Source organism: Girardinichthys multiradiatus, chromosome 4 (assembly GCF_021462225.1).
Source record: "Girardinichthys multiradiatus isolate DD_20200921_A chromosome 4, DD_fGirMul_XY1, whole genome shotgun sequence".
Classification (NCBI taxonomy): domain Eukaryota; kingdom Metazoa; phylum Chordata; class Actinopteri; order Cyprinodontiformes; family Goodeidae; genus Girardinichthys; species Girardinichthys multiradiatus.
Window position 1 is genome coordinate 48908605 of NC_061797.1, and position 15898 is coordinate 48924502.

General features: G+C 43.8%; 2 protein-coding genes across 4 annotated transcripts; one reads left to right on the forward strand and one right to left on the reverse strand.

Annotated features, from left to right (window-relative positions):
• Positions 1 to 6129: 6129 nt before the first annotated feature.
• On the forward strand, positions 6130 to 8716 carry il17a/f1 (interleukin 17a/f1). Its single transcript, XM_047362383.1, has 3 exons — positions 6130 to 6355; positions 7306 to 7505; positions 7586 to 8716. Exons 1-3 carry the CDS (start codon positions 6323 to 6325, stop codon positions 7830 to 7832), a joined length of 480 nt encoding a protein of 159 aa, XP_047218339.1. The 5' UTR covers positions 6130 to 6322; the 3' UTR covers positions 7833 to 8716.
• Positions 8321 to 14053, reverse strand: LOC124866549 (stathmin-4-like). 3 transcript variants are annotated; one of them, XR_007037852.1, is made up of 8 exons: positions 13953 to 14053; positions 12844 to 12905; positions 12656 to 12751; positions 11176 to 11381; positions 10652 to 10798; positions 10396 to 10466; positions 8692 to 9743; positions 8321 to 8608 (listed from the first exon to the last, which is right to left on the reverse strand). XR_007037852.1 is itself a non-coding variant. In XM_047362382.1 (7 exons), the coding sequence occupies exons 1-7, from the start codon at positions 14036 to 14038 to the stop codon at positions 9735 to 9737; spliced, it is 624 nt and encodes a 207-aa protein (XP_047218338.1). In that variant the 5' UTR covers positions 14039 to 14053; the 3' UTR covers positions 8321 to 9734. The 3 variants fall into 3 exon arrangements, 2 of the variants coding, with proteins under 2 accessions (XP_047218338.1, XP_047218337.1); XM_047362382.1 differs by having other exon boundaries at positions 8321 to 9743; positions 10449 to 10466; XM_047362381.1 differs by having other exon boundaries at positions 8321 to 9743.
• Positions 14054 to 15898: the final 1845 nt, after the last annotated feature.

Consider the following 15898-nt stretch of genomic DNA (forward strand, 5'->3'; position numbering starts at 1 on the left):
AGAGTCAGCAGGCCGCATCCGGCACCACCGAGGGGCCCCGCAGAGATTTTGCCTTGCAGAGACTCCAGTCAGCAAGGACCCCACTGCAGAAATCCAACTGAAAGCAGGGGCACTTAGCAATCAGTCAGGGATTCTCCTCTGGCTTCAGAGAGACACTGAGTGGCCCCCAGAGACCCCACAGAGTCGGAGCCCCTCAGTGGCCCAATGATAGCCAACAAATAGACTACACATAGATCAGGGCTTCGACAAAGATGCAATCTCTGACATGAAGTGAGATCATGATGGGAATCAGAACTGAAACCTTCACATCTCTTTTGAGGTTATCTTTATCTGATATCTTCTGCACTGTTTACATGAAACCACCTTCAAGATACCCTGAGAGACACCAAGCAGTGAGAAACGTCCTTCAACAGCTGTTGCTACCTAGACTGAGGAACAATCAGCATCAGGGACTGGACCTGGATCAGGCAGAACCAGAGGAGGAACATGAGGAACAGCAGATATTTTGACATGTACGTAATATGATAAATCAAAAATACAAAACATCCAGTTCTACTCTAACAGCATGGAGCAGAAATGACCTCGCTTGGTATTAAATAATTTCCAAATATCCGTAAATCCATCTGAATTTAACTATATTTGGACTCCAATGGAATACACTAGATTGATTTCAGCCAATTCTGGACTGACTGGATTTTACATAATTAGGTTTGACTTAAACCTACTTGTTCTTCAAAGTGCCTTCAGAGGACATTGCTGTAAATTGGTACTGTACGAACAAGATGTACCAGACTGAGCTTAGTTAGCACTGCTGCTTTGCAGAAAGAAGGTTCTAGAATTTAAATCCCAACCTGAACCTTTCTGTGTGGAGTTTGCATGTTCTCCTCATGCTTTTGTGGCTGTTTATTCTGGGTACTCCAGCGTCTTCTCCTTGTCCAAAATCGCAGGTCAGGAGCAGATTTGCATAGATGGATAATTTGTCCAGGTGCATGGCCTAGCTTACAGCTGTATCTACTGATGTCCCACAGCGGATCAATACATTACTGGATACTGATCAAGTACTCAAACAGAACCTGAGAATGTGAAGTAGGATAAAAGATCCCAAACAGCAACACATCATGTACTGACCTAATGAAATTCAAGAACAAATGAGAAACAAAGCAATGGACATCAATCAGAGACTCTGGAAAACCACAGTAAGAACCATTATCCACAGATGAAGAAATCATGGAAGCGTGGAGAACCCTCCCAGGACAAGCTGACCTACCAAAATTACTCCAAAAGACCATTGACGACTCATCCAAGAAGTCAGAGAAGAACCTGAAGTTCTGAAGGCCTCACTTCAACAATAAGAAAAGGAGACTGGGCAAAGTAATCTCCATGGGAGAGTTCCAAGGCCAGAAACTCTGCTGCCCAAAAGAACACAAAGGCCCGTCTCACATTTACCAAAACACATCATCTGAAAGATCTCCAATACTCCTGGGAAAATATTCAGTGGACTAATGAAACAAAAGTGAATCTTTTAGGAAGGTATGCATCCTGGTTTAAGAAACTCTTAAATGCTGATCATCACACTAATGTTAATTTCAGCTAAAGATAAACTGTAGCTCTGGGGCTACTTTGCTGCTTCAGGACCTGGACTTGCTGTGATTGATGGATCCATGAATTCTTTTTTTTTTTCGTGGAAAATCCTAAGGGAGAATGTCCCACAATCAGTTGGTGGTTCAAGAGAACATGGGCTCTTCGGTAGAATAATGATCCAAAGCACACCAGCAAGTCCATATCTGAACAGTGCCTTATTCAAAGTCTGAACTTAAACCTAATTGATATGCTGTGGATGTCATATCAACGGTGGTTTATGTGCAGGGTGTTTGCAGGTTGTGTTTGTGTGCTGTGTTCTCTCTATGCAGGATGTGACTGGCAGGTGCTGCTGCACAGGTGTTGCTAATCTAAGAGCAATCAGCTGGGCTACTTATGGAGTGGAACCCAGAGGGAGGTGTCAGCTTGTTTTCTCACTTGGGTAGTAACAGCTAGACCTCTGCTTCTTTGCAGTCCTGCTTCCAAGCAGTTTCTCTGATCTCCTTTTTTTTTCTCCCCCTGCCTTGCAGATTACCCTTCGCTGAAGGAAGTTGTGGAACCTTTCTGGTCTTCGTTTTCACTCGTGTCATGTTTAGAGGAGTTTGTGAACTCCAGCCTTGACACCTCAGCTCTGAGCCTCCTCTCTGCTTCCAACTCCAAGCCCAGCTTCTCAGGAGCCACCTGAGAACCACCCATCAACCTGCCTGTCCACCCTCCAGCATTAAAACTCTCCAACCATAGTGGTGTTTCCTGGAAGAGAAGAAACTAAGCGCTTCATCCTCCAAAAACTCTTCACAGCCTCAAGCCACCGTGGAGAAGGATTTATTTCCCCTGGTCTTGCCAAGAACCCCACCCCTGTAAGTCAGCATCTAAAGAACACATTCACATTTTCTCTGTTTCCACCCAGAGTGTTTACCGGCTTCTGTCTTTCTCCTTCAGCGAGACCCGGCGTTTGTCCACCAGCTACAGTCCTGGTTCTGGTCCAACCTTTATCTGTGTTTCTAAATAAACTGTTAAAACACTGTCTTTGTCCTCGTGGTTGTGTATCTCAGAGTCTAAGAAAATGCCATTATGACAGTGCCATGACCTCAAACACGTCCTTCATGCTGGAAAACCCTCCAGTGAGTCTGAATTAAAACAATTCAGCAAAGCAGAGTGGGTCCAAATTCCTCCGCAGTGATGTAAAAGACTCATTTGCAGTTCTTACAGACACAAGGAGCTCTTAGTGGATTACAGGAGGTCCTGGAGGACTGAACATGCTCCTCTCTGCATACAGAGGGAGGTGGTGGAACGTGTGGACAGCATTAAGTTCCTGAGCATTCACATTTCCACTGACCTCTCCTGGACTGAGAACACCTCCCACCTGGTGAAGAAGGCCCAAAAATGGCTCTTCATTCTCAGGAAGTTAAAGGAATCTAGACGATCTCTCCTCAGCTACTAACAAACTTTTACAGAGCTACGGTGGAAAGCATCCTGTGCCTCAGCATGGTACAGGAAAGACTTAGCAGTGGTGGTGAAAACCACAGAGGATTGCAAGTTGCCGTCTGCCTGACCTGGACGTGGTTTATGTTACACAAGTCCAGAAGAAGGCCAGATGCATTGCCATAGATCCCACCCACCCAGGCTATGAGCTGTTTGTCCCACTTCCATCGGGTCGGCGGTTCAGCTGCATTAAATCCAAAACAAACTTAAAAACGGTTTCTTTCCCAGAGCTGTGAAGGCAAAGGCCCCCCTGTAAACACTCAATAGTCCATTTCATGACCAATGTCTGTTCATAGGCTGCTCTAGCAGGAGCTCCGGTATTGGATGCTGTGCAGGGGGAAAGATTTTCGTTGCTACTTTTTTTTTTTTACTTTTGGACATAGGTTATGTGTCACCATAGCAACAATTTTGTTTTTTACAATCAGGACCAGCTGATTAATATCCCAGAAACTCAAATAATTCTTCAACTACAACCCCAAAAAGGAGGTTCCATAGATGCAGGAGCTATGAGAAGAGAGAGAAGGAGGAAGTTCAAACCATCTCTTCCATCGATTATGATGGGTAATGTGAGATCGTTGGGAAACAAGTTGGATGAACTCCAAGGACCCAGCCAGAGTATCGGGAATGCAGTATTATGTGTTTCACTGAGACATGGCTACAGGATCCCTTCCCTGACTCCAGCGTCTCTCTGCCAGGCTTTCTGACCATACAAGCAGAGATTAAAAGAGGAGCAGCAAACGCAAAGGAAGTGGACTGGCAGTATTTGTGAACAACAAATGGTGTAATCCAGGACATATTACTGTAAAGTGTCGTCTCTGCAGTACAGATATTGAACTGTTACCAATAAGTTTTCGTCCATATTATTTACCCAGAGAGTTCGTCAATGTTATTTTGGCAACAGTTTACTGTTGTGGAATTTTCTTATCAAAGTGGGTAGAAGTTGACTCATAACAAGAGAAAATCCGGACTTTGTCTTATAAGTTTTATTCAAAGGCATTCAGCGTTTGAAGACCCTGACACTGAGGTTAGTCAGTGAAACAGAGCCCCGATCAACATTTACACACAGTATTTATACCAGAACATGACAGTGTTATCTCAACTGCAAAGAGTTTTAGAAATATGGCCCCTAGACCCTCCCCGGGTCAGAGTTAACAAAGTTATTTATGAGGGCACCCATCTACCTTCCCTTGAAATATACACTTCAGGAAGTGTTAACCATAAAACTCTCCAGCATTTGAATTTAGAGTCCATCTGCTCTAAATAACAGAACACTAATAAAACACAGAGGTCAGAGGAGAGAGGTGAAGGGAATATCAGAGCACTTTAAAAGAATTTTCCATTACATTACATTCCACTTCTAGCTGTTGCCGACACTGCATGTGATGCCATCAGCTCAGTTGTTGCTAAGCTGAAGACAATATCTGGTGATATTAACCATGCTTCACTCTCTGCTACACTTCCAACGTTTCAACAGTTTGTCAGCTGCTCTACCAGAGAAAACACAACGTTGGATTTGTTTTATGCAAATGTAAAGGACTCATACATCTCCCTTTGGCTTCCATTTGTTTACCTTCCACCAAATCAGAAGATGCTGATGCTCTATTTGCCTCCCCCTCCCACCTGTGTGTCTCAAGAAGTCAGGTGAAGAGAAAACTGGAGAGACTGAACTGGAAGGGGGACACCTAGGACAGGTTGCCAGTCCATCGCAGGGCAACCTAGAGACACACAGGACAAACAACCATGCATATGTGAGGATCATGTTCTTCGATTTCTCCCTTGCATTTAATACAGTTGAACCTGATTTTCTTTGTCAGAAACTCCAGAAGACTCAGGTGGAGGCCTCAACAATCTCCTGGATCAAAGACTACTTGACAAACAGACCACAGTTTGTGAGATTGAAGGGTTGTGAGTCTAACCAGGTGGTCAGCAGCACAGGAGCACCACAGGGGACTGTACTCTCGCCATTCCTTTTCACTCTGTACACCTCAGACTTCCAGTACAAGACAGACTCCTGTTATCTGCACAAAAACTCAGATGAATCTGCAGTCGTGTAGTGGATTAGAGATGGACAAGAAGCTGAGTACAGGGTCCGCTTTGTGGCATGGTGTGGAAACAATCATCTCATCTTGAACGTGAATGAAACAAAGGAGATGATTGTAGATTTTAGGAGAAACAAGAATAGATCAAACACTATTTCCATCATGGGAGAAAAGGTGAAGGTGGTGGAGGAGTATAAATACCTCGGTGTTCACCTGGACAACAGACTGGAGTGGAGATGCAACTGTGAAGCCATTTTCAAGAAGGGACAGAGCAGACTGTACTTCTTGAGGAAGCTTAGGTCCTTGAATTGAATTGAAATTAATTTTAGAAAAAAAATGGTTAAATTAAGTCCACTAGTGCTGCAAACAAAGTATAAAATCATTAATTTTAAACAGCTTTTTGTATTTTCTCAGGTTATCTATAGCTAAAATTAGCATTAATTTGATGATCCGAAGCATTTAAGTTTGACAGAAAAAACAAAAACGGACAAAATCTGTGAATTAAAAGACTTTATAGCAGGTCTGTGATTTTACTATGCCAGTTAACCCAGCAATGCATCAAACTGGAGCATCTGAAGAATAGTTCCCACATGAACGTGGGGGACAAAATAACATAATCGAAGTTTAATCTATCATTCTGAGAAGCAGCTGATTACATTTATTGAGTTACTGGTTAAAACCGCAGCCTGCAGCCCACAACCGAATCTGTCTGCAGCTGCTGTTTTCCTGTGAAACTAAACAATAAAAGGGTTAAAGTGTAAAGTTGAAATAATCTGTATGCTCTGTGGAAAACACGGGACCAAAGCTGACAGAATCATCACATTTCATGGTAACACAGGATTCTGCAGCCCATGATGTGACCTAGAAAATCTGTTGTCAGGGTTTGATGCAAAATATTTAATCCTCAAAGTAAATTGTGAAAGTGGGTCGGTATTCAAACATCGTCAGCAAGGTCGTTGTGGTTTACAGAGGAGGATCAAACACACTCAGGTGTTGACATCACCATACCAAATAGGGCCCTAGCGCCAACCCATATAAAAAACCGAGCTGTTTACACTGGGGTCCATCAGAACACCAGTCAAGAGGAAGAAGAAGAAGAAAAACATCAGCAGCTTCACACCTGACCTCCAGCTGAGCCTTTGGAACTTTTAAGGTTTAAAGAACCTGACTGAGCTGCAGACACGAGAGAAACCTGACCCGACTGACATCCGACCAGAACCAGCATGTTTCCAGCATCAAACAACTCCAAGGTTACGGTGAGAAAACCCGCAGAAGTCCTGATCAGTTCAGTTCTTTTCAGAAGAAGCTCAGAGATGTATGGACTTAGAACAGGTCACCTTTAATCAACTTTAGAAAGTTTTCTGTTTTTACTTATGAGGGGATGTGATAGATGGTTCTGATTGGCTGCTCATTTACTGACCAACTGCAGAGAAAAATAATCAAACTTAGTGAAACCTTCTGAAAATGTGTAGATGATTTATAGATCAAACACACACACACACTCATCTCCTGGCCTTAACCTTCTTCATGTTCCTGCTGTTTTATTCAGTTCTCAGGATTATATTTTACATGTTTATCTGTATTTATGTGTTTTATTGTATTTTCTTGCTGGACCTCTGGGCCAGGTCCTGGTTTTAAATGACGTCTGGTTCTCAAGCGTTTTACCTGGTAAAGTGTAAAAGTTGTTCCTGGAGCTAATTTAGCTCATTTCTATTGTATGTAGTCCTGTGAACTGTTCTAACTAGGAAAATGGAAAGCTTAATGTTTTGGATTAATTTTTAAGATTCTGGGATTATTATTTCCTCCTCTGTTTGGAAAATCTCAGGAGTTGCTCTAAATGCAGGGTGTGCAAAGTGCTCCCTTAGGTCCGCCATCCAGCAGCTACTTGATGTGCCTACATCTACACATAAACTCAGAGGCGACCGGATCTTTCGCTGCTCTAGAGTTCTGGAACAATCTGTCCATGCAGGCCAGACTGGCTTCCTCTCTTTCTGAGTTCAACCTTCTCCTTAAAACACATTTATTTGCCAAAGCGTTTTGCACATACTGAGAGGTTGACTTGATTTTTAACTTTTGTTTCCTATTTTAACCTGTTTTGGTTTTTATTTAATTATTTAAGGTGTTTGTATGTGTACAGAAGGTTGTGGTTTGTTTTAAATAACAGTGGTACGGTAAATAAGGGTCAACTCTGTCTCCTCTTCCTCAGGCCATCAGTCTTGTCCCCCTAGTAATGATGATGATGATAATGATGGTGACCATGACAGAGGCGGCACCGAAGCACAACAAGAAGCATTCAGATAATTCTGCAGAAGAAACCGTGTCCCTCCTTCTGGATCCCGATGCTCTGGTACCCAGCAGAAACCTCCGTCCGCTGGAGAATGCGTCCATCTCACCGTGGACCTACAAGTGAGTCTCAGATTGCCAAGTTCTTGTTAATTAGAGAAGTCTGAGATGGATTTTTGACCCTTTCCTGTGTCTGTCCTCAGCACAACCAGCGATGACTCGCTGTTCCCACCAGTGATGTCAGAGGCCCAGTGCTTGCTGCTGGGCTGCCTGGACCTGTACGGGAAGGAAGACCTGAACTTGAGGTCCCGACCCATCATGCACCAAGTGCTGGTGCTGCGGCGGATCAAGAGAGAGGGGCCGGGGCACAACTACCATTACCGGCTGGAGTCCCGCCTCATCGCAGTGGGCTGCACCTGCGTCCGACACGTGGTCCACGTCCAGGAGTGAAGACCTGCTGGAAGACTGAAGATGGCGAAGAAAAGTCCCCAAAACTGCAGTGATTTATTTGAGAATTTATCATAAATATGATAACTGATAGTTTAGATGAAGTTGGGTCGAGCTGATTTATGTCCCTCTGACACCTACCTTCTGTTTTTCTGTACAGATTATTTTACATCAGACTGGAGAAACTACACCACTAAGTTAAACAGAAGACGTTTCATTTCTTATTTATGCTTATTTAAGTTTTATTTAAGTGCTTTCTGGACTGCAGCAGCTATTTATTATTTGTAAGTTGATGTATTTATTGTCTAAATGTGCCGAGTCAATAAAGTTAAACGGAGCAAACAGATAAAGTGTTCTTGGTTTATTCTTTAAAATATAATGGGATTTCTGCATATCTCAAACATATCAGGTAACTTTACAATGATGGAGTGGAAAGCAGGGGAAAGCACTGCAACACACTTCATTGATTCATTGAGTCATTGAGTCATTCGTTCATTGATTCATTCGTTTATTAATTCGTTCATTCATTAGGATCACTGTGTTTTTATGGTGATGTGATAATGTTGATTAGACAATTTCAACAGACTGTGACGAAGTAAAATTGGATGGCATTGACTCGGGTCTCCTGTCGGGTCCCTAGTTGCTGGACAGCACTGACTCAGGTTTCCTGTCGGGTCTTCAGTTGCTAGACAGTAGTGACTCAGGTCACCTGTCGGGTCCCCAGTTGGTGGACAACACTGACTCGGGTCTCCTGTCAGGTCTCTAATCGGTGGACAGCACTGACTCGGGTCTCCTGTCAGGTCTCTAGTCGGTGGACAGCACTGACTCGGGTCTTCTGTCGGGTCTTCAGTTGCTGGACAACACTGACTCGGGTCTCCTGTCAGGTCTCTAATCGGTGGACAGCAATGACTCGGGTCTCCTGTCAGGTCTCTAGTCGGTGGACAGCACTGACTCGGGTCTCCTGTCGGGTCTTCAGTTGCTGGACAGCACTGGCTCAGGTCTCTGTCCTGTTCCTCATCTCAGTCTCTAAGGTTTTTGGGACTAGTCTGGACTTTCACTTTCAGAAACTGTGTGAGGTTGTTCTGGTCTCTAAGCTACTTGGACCTCCATCCTTTTTTGACTGCATTGACTTTCTCCTGGAGGTATTGGTTAATTTCAGATTCATCCTGGCCTACATGCTAAGAGTTTTTCTTTTTGGCTTTTTCTTTCATAACCAGAATTGGACCTGTATTAACCTTTTAAATCAGACCTTCACCTCAGTATCCAAGGCTGATATAAACCCTAACAGTTTGATTTTAACTGAATCTGTTTCAAGATGATCTTCAATCAGTCAAACTGATAGATCACGTCAGGCTTTTTATAGATTGGACTTTGGAAACTCTGACAGTAAGTTTCATGAGTTTCAGCAGTACTCACAGGTGCCACTAGTAGTTCAAATTGTCCAGGAGATGGTGCAGTTTTAGTCAGAATATCTGAACTGACGTGTCAAAGACTCCAGCTGTGTCGGGTCGATGTGGTCCAGCTTCAGTTGCTCTCTGGAGAGTTTCAAACAACACTGCTGATTCCTTTGAGCTGTGTTGGGTCTTGTTGGTGTATGTACAGTCACACTCACACATGAAGGCAATGGCACTGTTGGCATGTCAACAAAGCACAGTAAAGCCACAGGAAACCATCCAGTGATGACTGGATCTGCAGCGTTTCTCAAAACGAGGAGTTTGTTGCTTTAAAGAGTCCTGGTGGAGCAGTCAAACGTCCCTCAGTCCTTCACTTTCTCTTGTTCTGCTCTGGGTACCTTCCAGTCACGCTCCCAGTCAGAGCAGCGCCAGTTTCCCAGCTCGTCAATCAGGTAAACAGCCCTCAAAATTGGCTTCTGAATAAGGTTCAGCTTGTGTTGTGATCAGGCCATCAAGACACCTGAAACAGAGAGCAGAGTGAAGAGGTGAGCATCAAATATGCACAAAAACAACAAAACACACAAGAAGATAAAACCATGCCCAGAGACCCAGACCCTGACCCAGAACCAGACCCTGACCCTGACCCTGAGCCCAATCCAGACCCAGACCCTGACCAACACCCTGACCCAGACCCTGACGCTGACCCTGTCTCAAACATCCTCTATCTACTGTTTTTCTAAGTTAATTAGCAGCTTATACAACCTGGTAAGAAAAGTGTTTACTGTTAATAAACCACATACAAACAACTAATCACAACTCAGACATTGTCTTCTGATTGGTCCTCTACTGTTGACCACATCGCCTGTTCTCAGTCAGCAGAACCTGAACAGTTTGTCTGATCCAACTCCAGATCTCAGAGCAGATACCAATTTGGATGTATTTAATCAGAACTGGTCAAGAAAGTCCAAACCAGTAAATATCAGATGGGTTTCTTCTTTATTCTCCGTTTTCTACCATCCATAAAGATTGTATCCTAATTCCTGATGTATCATAAATGGGCCCAAACAGGGTCCCTGGAGGCACTGGTCTAAGAACTTTCTTCAAAAGCCATAAACAAACACTCTGTAAGGTGGTTTGGGTCAGAGGACTTGGTACTATTTTGGTTTGTTCACATTATGATTGTGTTTGAATTCCTCCTTTGTCATCTCAGCCTCCTCATCCTCACCTCCACACTGTGTTTGTCCTGTAAGACAGAGAGACAAAGACCGATTTTCATTAGAGATTCATGTCTATCTGACAGGATTCGGTGACTGTGGGGGAGGTCTAAGGAGGAACGCTATGAGGGAGGTCACTCGGGGAGGTCTGTGAGTTAGGTATGTGGGTAAGGTATGAAGTTGGTGGGTGGGGTAGGTAGATGCTGGTCCTCACCTCTTCCTGCGAGGCATTCAGGTGCATCTTTAGCTGGTTTGCGTCGATGCGATGCTCCTGGCGCTCTTTGGTCAAAGCTTTCTGAGCAACTTCTCGCTCGTGCTCCCTCCTCTCAGCTAAGTGCTTCAGCAGCTCCGCCTCCTGACACTAGAGAGAGCCAGAGAGCAGGTAAGCTCGGGTCTAAAGCTGTTTTAACTCAAGTCTTTTAAAAGGACTGTTTAACATGAGTGTAATTCGGGACTCAATGTCCAGCTGTTTTAGTGACATCACATCAGTAGACCACAGTGCTGCAATGTGATTGGTCAGCCTGAATGCAAGGTAAACTTTATAAAATCCAAACAAAGGTTTGCTGTAGACTTTCTGAAGATTTCAATCCTCTTGGATAACTGATATGTCATCTATTTATGTCATCACAACATGTTCAAAACTGTTTGGACCATTTAAACATCTGCCCATATGTTCTGACCTTCAAATCTTTCAAAGACCCACTATGGATGCTGTACTGAACACAGCTGTCCTCCTACCTTCCTCCTTTCCTGAGCAGCGTCCAGCTTCTTCTGGATCTCCTCCAGCGATGGTTTCTGACGAGGAGGCGTGGTGGCCCTCAGCTCCGGGGCACCATCAAAGGTGGGCGGCTTCAGGATGACCTCAAAGGCCTGGCCGCTCGCTCGCTTGCTCAGCTCTATGACCTCCATGTCCCGGATGTTGCACAGATTCAAGTCCACTACGCCTGCACAAAGACCACAATCTTTAAAGTCCAGAACCTCCTTGGTCTGCAACCTTTAAAATCCAAAGCGCTTTTCCTGCCCTGAGTACAGCTGAATAAAACTTTTTTAGAGCCGCTAATGTCACATGACCCTTTGAAAAAAGACAACTTATGATGTTATAGAAATATTTTTTATAGATTTGTTTTCATTTTCAGAGAAACATCATTTTATTTCTATTTTTAAGGTTTTTAAATAAAGAAAACATAAACCTTTGCAAAAGGATCATAGATACATTTTCTGTTAACGGGTGGTTAATATTTATGGAAAATTACATAAAAAAGGAAATAGATTAATAAAATATTACTGGTTTATTATTGTTCTGTTCTGTTTTGGAAATTCACTACAATTATTCCATGAAAAAATGGCAAAATGAATGGTAAATACAGCAGTTATTAGGCCATCTCAAGAGTCATTTAAAAGGTCCAAAAAGCGACTTGCAGAACCCTGGTCAAGCTCCTTAAGGAGTCTGCCAACCCTCACAGTGCTGCCAGAAACGGCATTCAGACCCTCACCCTGAAAGAAAGGTGCCCATCATACCAGGGGGTCTGGATAATTATTTGTTCTTTGAACTCTTAAACTTGAAACCGGACCCCAGAGGTCCAAAAGTTGCTGAGCGTGCTTCCTGACACTAAGAGTTGTTTCATTCAATAACAGGGGAGATCTGCAGCAACTTGCTATCATCCCAATTTAAGGAGTTATCTAAACCTGAGCAGCTATCAGAACATGAGGAGTTTTATTCTGACCCGAAGAATTATCTGAACCTACCAAGAGTTCTTTTCTGCTTTTAAGAAGCGTCAGCTACAGGAGGAAAGAGACTTGAGGCAATCAGCAGCGATTCCTTAGGTGGAAACCTAAATATATGATATGATCAGCTGACTTTTATTGCACTGCACTTTAATTGGGATGAAAGAACTGACCCGGATGTTACTGGATTTGAACGTGACTTTATATGACTGGACCAAGCTGTACTGGAATTATTTTGATTGATTGGAAGTGAATTTGGACCTATTTGCATTCTGTACAACTGGATATGACCTGGACCTAATCATGAACTTTAATCAGATCAATTTAAATAAAATAAAATCACCAAATAAAACTGTACTGTTCAGATTGAGCCACAGCTGTGAAAACCTGAAAGTAAGATAACTGAAAACCAGACCCAGATCCTGGTGATCTGATTGGTTGCTAATCCTAACCCTGTGATTCCACCTGAACAGATCTGAGGGCGGCTGCTGACCTTCCTTCTTGTCAGCTGTTTGCTCCCTGGGGTCAGGAAGGATGCAGGAGCAGAAAATGGACACCAGGGGGAGCTGTCGCATCTTCTCTCTGTATGCTGGAACATTCAGGAGAAAAGAAAACTGATTAAATCTGCAAGAAGGCGATGAAAGGATCAGACCGAGCCGATGGGTCAGAGAACCAATTCACCTGTGAGGGTCATGTTCCTGCTGCTCTCCGTCAAAGACACTGTGGTGAGGTAGAATCTGTTCCTGAGAACAGAGACAAACGGATCAGAACCACGTTAGGAACTCCAAAAGGCTCACTGCTGCAGCAGAGACAAATCAGAAACAAAAACAGAACTCTGGGTCCTAACAGAAATCTCCACAGTCCATCTGAGGTTTTACATGTTCTTGTTTTATCTACAAATCACATCTGAAGCCTGAAGTTATTTACTTGGTTCAGATTGGATCAGAACATTGCACGGAACAGAGTCCTGCAGCAGCTCTGGGAATAACTCTAGTTTTTCTCACTCTGAAGCTTTTTTAGCTCATCTGTCATTCTGAGCTCCAGGAGCTGCTGACTACTGCCAACTAACGCATCACAGAGTGTATCTTCTTGACAGTCATGATCTTCTGTGGGAGGTCAGACTCAAAGCTGCTGAATTAAGCCAGAAACAAACAGAAGGAGGTGGAATGCTGCAGAAACATCTACTCTGAAATCCCCAGAACTAAAGCAGAGAACAAAAACTTTTTGTGCAGCGAACAGGAAACTGCTTAATAATGTTTGAGGCACGCATCAGATCTTTATCACGTCAAGACATGTTGCAGCAACTGCAGCTGCAGCTTCGGTTCACTGAAAACCGTCCAGATCCACAGTAAATAACACCAGAACAAACACTGCTGCAAAATGTCTCTCCTTCATTTTCAGTTGGCAGAGCCTCAGGACGGACACAGAAACCAATTCCGACCGGAAAACTGCACAAAAATACAATTAAACTTAGAAAATGTGTTCTAATAAAAGCAAATAGAGTCCTAAGTGCCAGTGTGTGTGCATGTGAGCATGCACCGGGTAATGATGTCATTGTTTTCAATGAGCGCAGTACCTGCAGAGACAGCGGAGCTCAGAGAGGAAAACACAACGAACCAAGAGAAAGATGCAGAGGTGCACAAAGTGGTGCAGCAAGAATGAAGCAAATGTGCTGATGAAAGAGTGAGGAGATTGAAGAGTGAAAAGATGGAAGAGTGAAAGGAATAAAGGATGAGTGAAAGAGAGTGAGAAGAGGGAAACCTGCTTTGTTCTCATGTGCATAAACTCACCCTGCAGCCTCGCCACTCTTGTCTCTGTTCTCTGAAGATCTGCAGCTCAGCAGCATCAGCACCACACCACAGCTGCTGCATGACATCACTATGCAGCACTCTGATTGGACAGCATGGATGCTGGGCTGTGATTGGTCCAGAGAGGCACAGGGTGGAGGAGGAGAAGTTGTGGGTTTATTTCAGAGGACTCTTCTTCATAAAAACTCTTTATCAGAAATTGGGAGCAGAGGAGCAAAGTTCTGGTTGAAGCAAACAGAATCCAGATCATCTCACCAGAATCAGAATAAAAACAGGATGTCTGAGCCAGAGAGAGAACAGGAGACATCCTGATGTTTATCTACATGGTCATCCATTACAGCCTTCAATGAACTGGGTAAGGAAACAGCTGCTGAGGTTCTGTCTGGATTCAGTCCAAAACCTTTGAAACCAAAAAAGGATTCAGCTGAACTCTACAAACAGGACATTTCCCTTTTAACCGACCCAAACAGAGAAACAGGTACTGAGGGAGAATATAAAAGCTACATTAATTATACAAGAAATTATCTCAGAAAAGTCCAACCTTAGACACGAGGGGAACCTAAAGTTCTTCTTTTATCCGGGTTGATCCAGTTTGTTGCCCCCATGTGCTTCTGAGGAAATGTCAGCGCTAAAACTTACAAGCTGACAATGAAGCATTACTCATCCTTACTGGAAGACACATAAAGAGAGGACGCCTCCATCTGCTGCCACACACACACACACACACACACTATCAACAACCCAATTCCTCTCAGGATTAACACACCACAACCCGACACAATCAGAAACATGACAAACCGAACCAGTACGCCTCCATCTTCTGCTGGGCCACACAAAACCAACATCCTGGTAAACAAACAGTCAGGAGACAAAGAAAGTACACCCTCACACAGTTCCATGGGCAAAATAAACTGGTTGGGCCTTCACCAGGTTCTGAAATGATAAACATCTAACTTCAAGTTTCCCCTCGACAGATTCCAGAGAGGGAGTGTGCGTGGTGAGTGAAATTTGTAGTCCACCTCATCATCCAGCAGCCTGTAGAACCTCCTTTAGCAGCCTGTAGAACTTCCTTCAGTAATCTGTAGAACGTCCTTTAGCAGCCTGTAGAGCCTCCTTTAGCAGCCTGTAGAACCTCCTTTAGCAGCCTGTAGAACTTCCTTCAGTAATCTGTAGAACGTCCTTTAGCAGCCTGTAGAGCCTCCTTTAGCAGCCTGTAGAACCTCCTTTAGCAGCCTGTAGAACTTCCTTCAGTAATCTGTAGAACGTCCTTTAGCAGCCTGTAGAACCTCCTTTAGCAGCCTGTAGAACCTCCTTTAGCAGCCTGTAGAACCTCCTTCAGCAGCCTGTAGAACCTCCTTCAGCAGCCTGTAGAACCTCCTTCAGGAGCCTGTAAAACTTCCTTCAGTAATCTGTAAAACTTCCTTCAGCAGCCTGTAGAACCTCCTTCAGCAGCCTGTAGAACCTCCTTCAGGAGCCTGTAAAACTTCCTTCAGTAATCTGTAAAACTTCCTTTAGCAGCCTGTAGAACTTCCTTCAGTAATCTGTAGAACGTCCTTTAGCAGCCTGTAGAACCTCCTTTAGCAGCCTGTAGAACTTCCTTCAGTAACCTGTAGAACCTCCTTTAGCTGCCTGTAGAACTTCCTTCAGTAATCTGTAGAACGTCCTTTAGCAGCCTGTAGAACCTCCTTTAGCAGCCTGTAGAACTTCCTTCAGTAACCTGTAGAATGTCCTTTAGCAGCCTGTAGAACCTCCTTTAGCAGCCTGTAGAACTTCCTTCAGTAACCTGTAAAACGTCCTTTAGCAGCCTGTAGAACTTCCTTCAGTAACCTGTAGAACGTCCTTTAGCAGCCTGTAGAACTTCCTTCAGTAACCTGTAGAACGTCCTTTAGCAGCCTGTAGAACTTCCTTCAGTAATCTGTAGAACCTCC

What these genes read in the sequence shown, in the direction of transcription:
- LOC124866549 (XM_047362381.1), bottom strand. Translation starts at nt 14,038, where the DNA reads ATGTCATGCAGCAGCTGTGGTGTGGTGCTGATGCTGCTGAGCTGCAGA. An exon ending in AAGAGTGGCGAGGCTGCAGG is followed by an intron (nt 12,906 to 13,952) that starts GTGAGTTTATGC and finishes CTCTGTTCTCAG; the next exon opens with GAACAGATTCTACCTCACCA. An exon ending in TGAATGCCTCGCAGGAAGAG is followed by an intron (nt 10,467 to 10,651) that starts GTGAGGACCAGC and finishes TCTGTCTTACAG; the next exon opens with GACAAACACAGTGTGGAGGT.
- il17a/f1 (XM_047362383.1), top strand. Translation starts at nt 6,323, where the DNA reads ATGTTTCCAGCATCAAACAACTCCAAGGTTACG. An exon ending in CAAACAACTCCAAGGTTACG is followed by an intron (nt 6,356 to 7,305) that starts GTGAGAAAACCC and finishes CCTCTTCCTCAG; the next exon opens with GCCATCAGTCTTGTCCCCCT. An exon ending in ATCTCACCGTGGACCTACAA is followed by an intron (nt 7,506 to 7,585) that starts GTGAGTCTCAGA and finishes GTCTGTCCTCAG; the next exon opens with CACAACCAGCGATGACTCGC.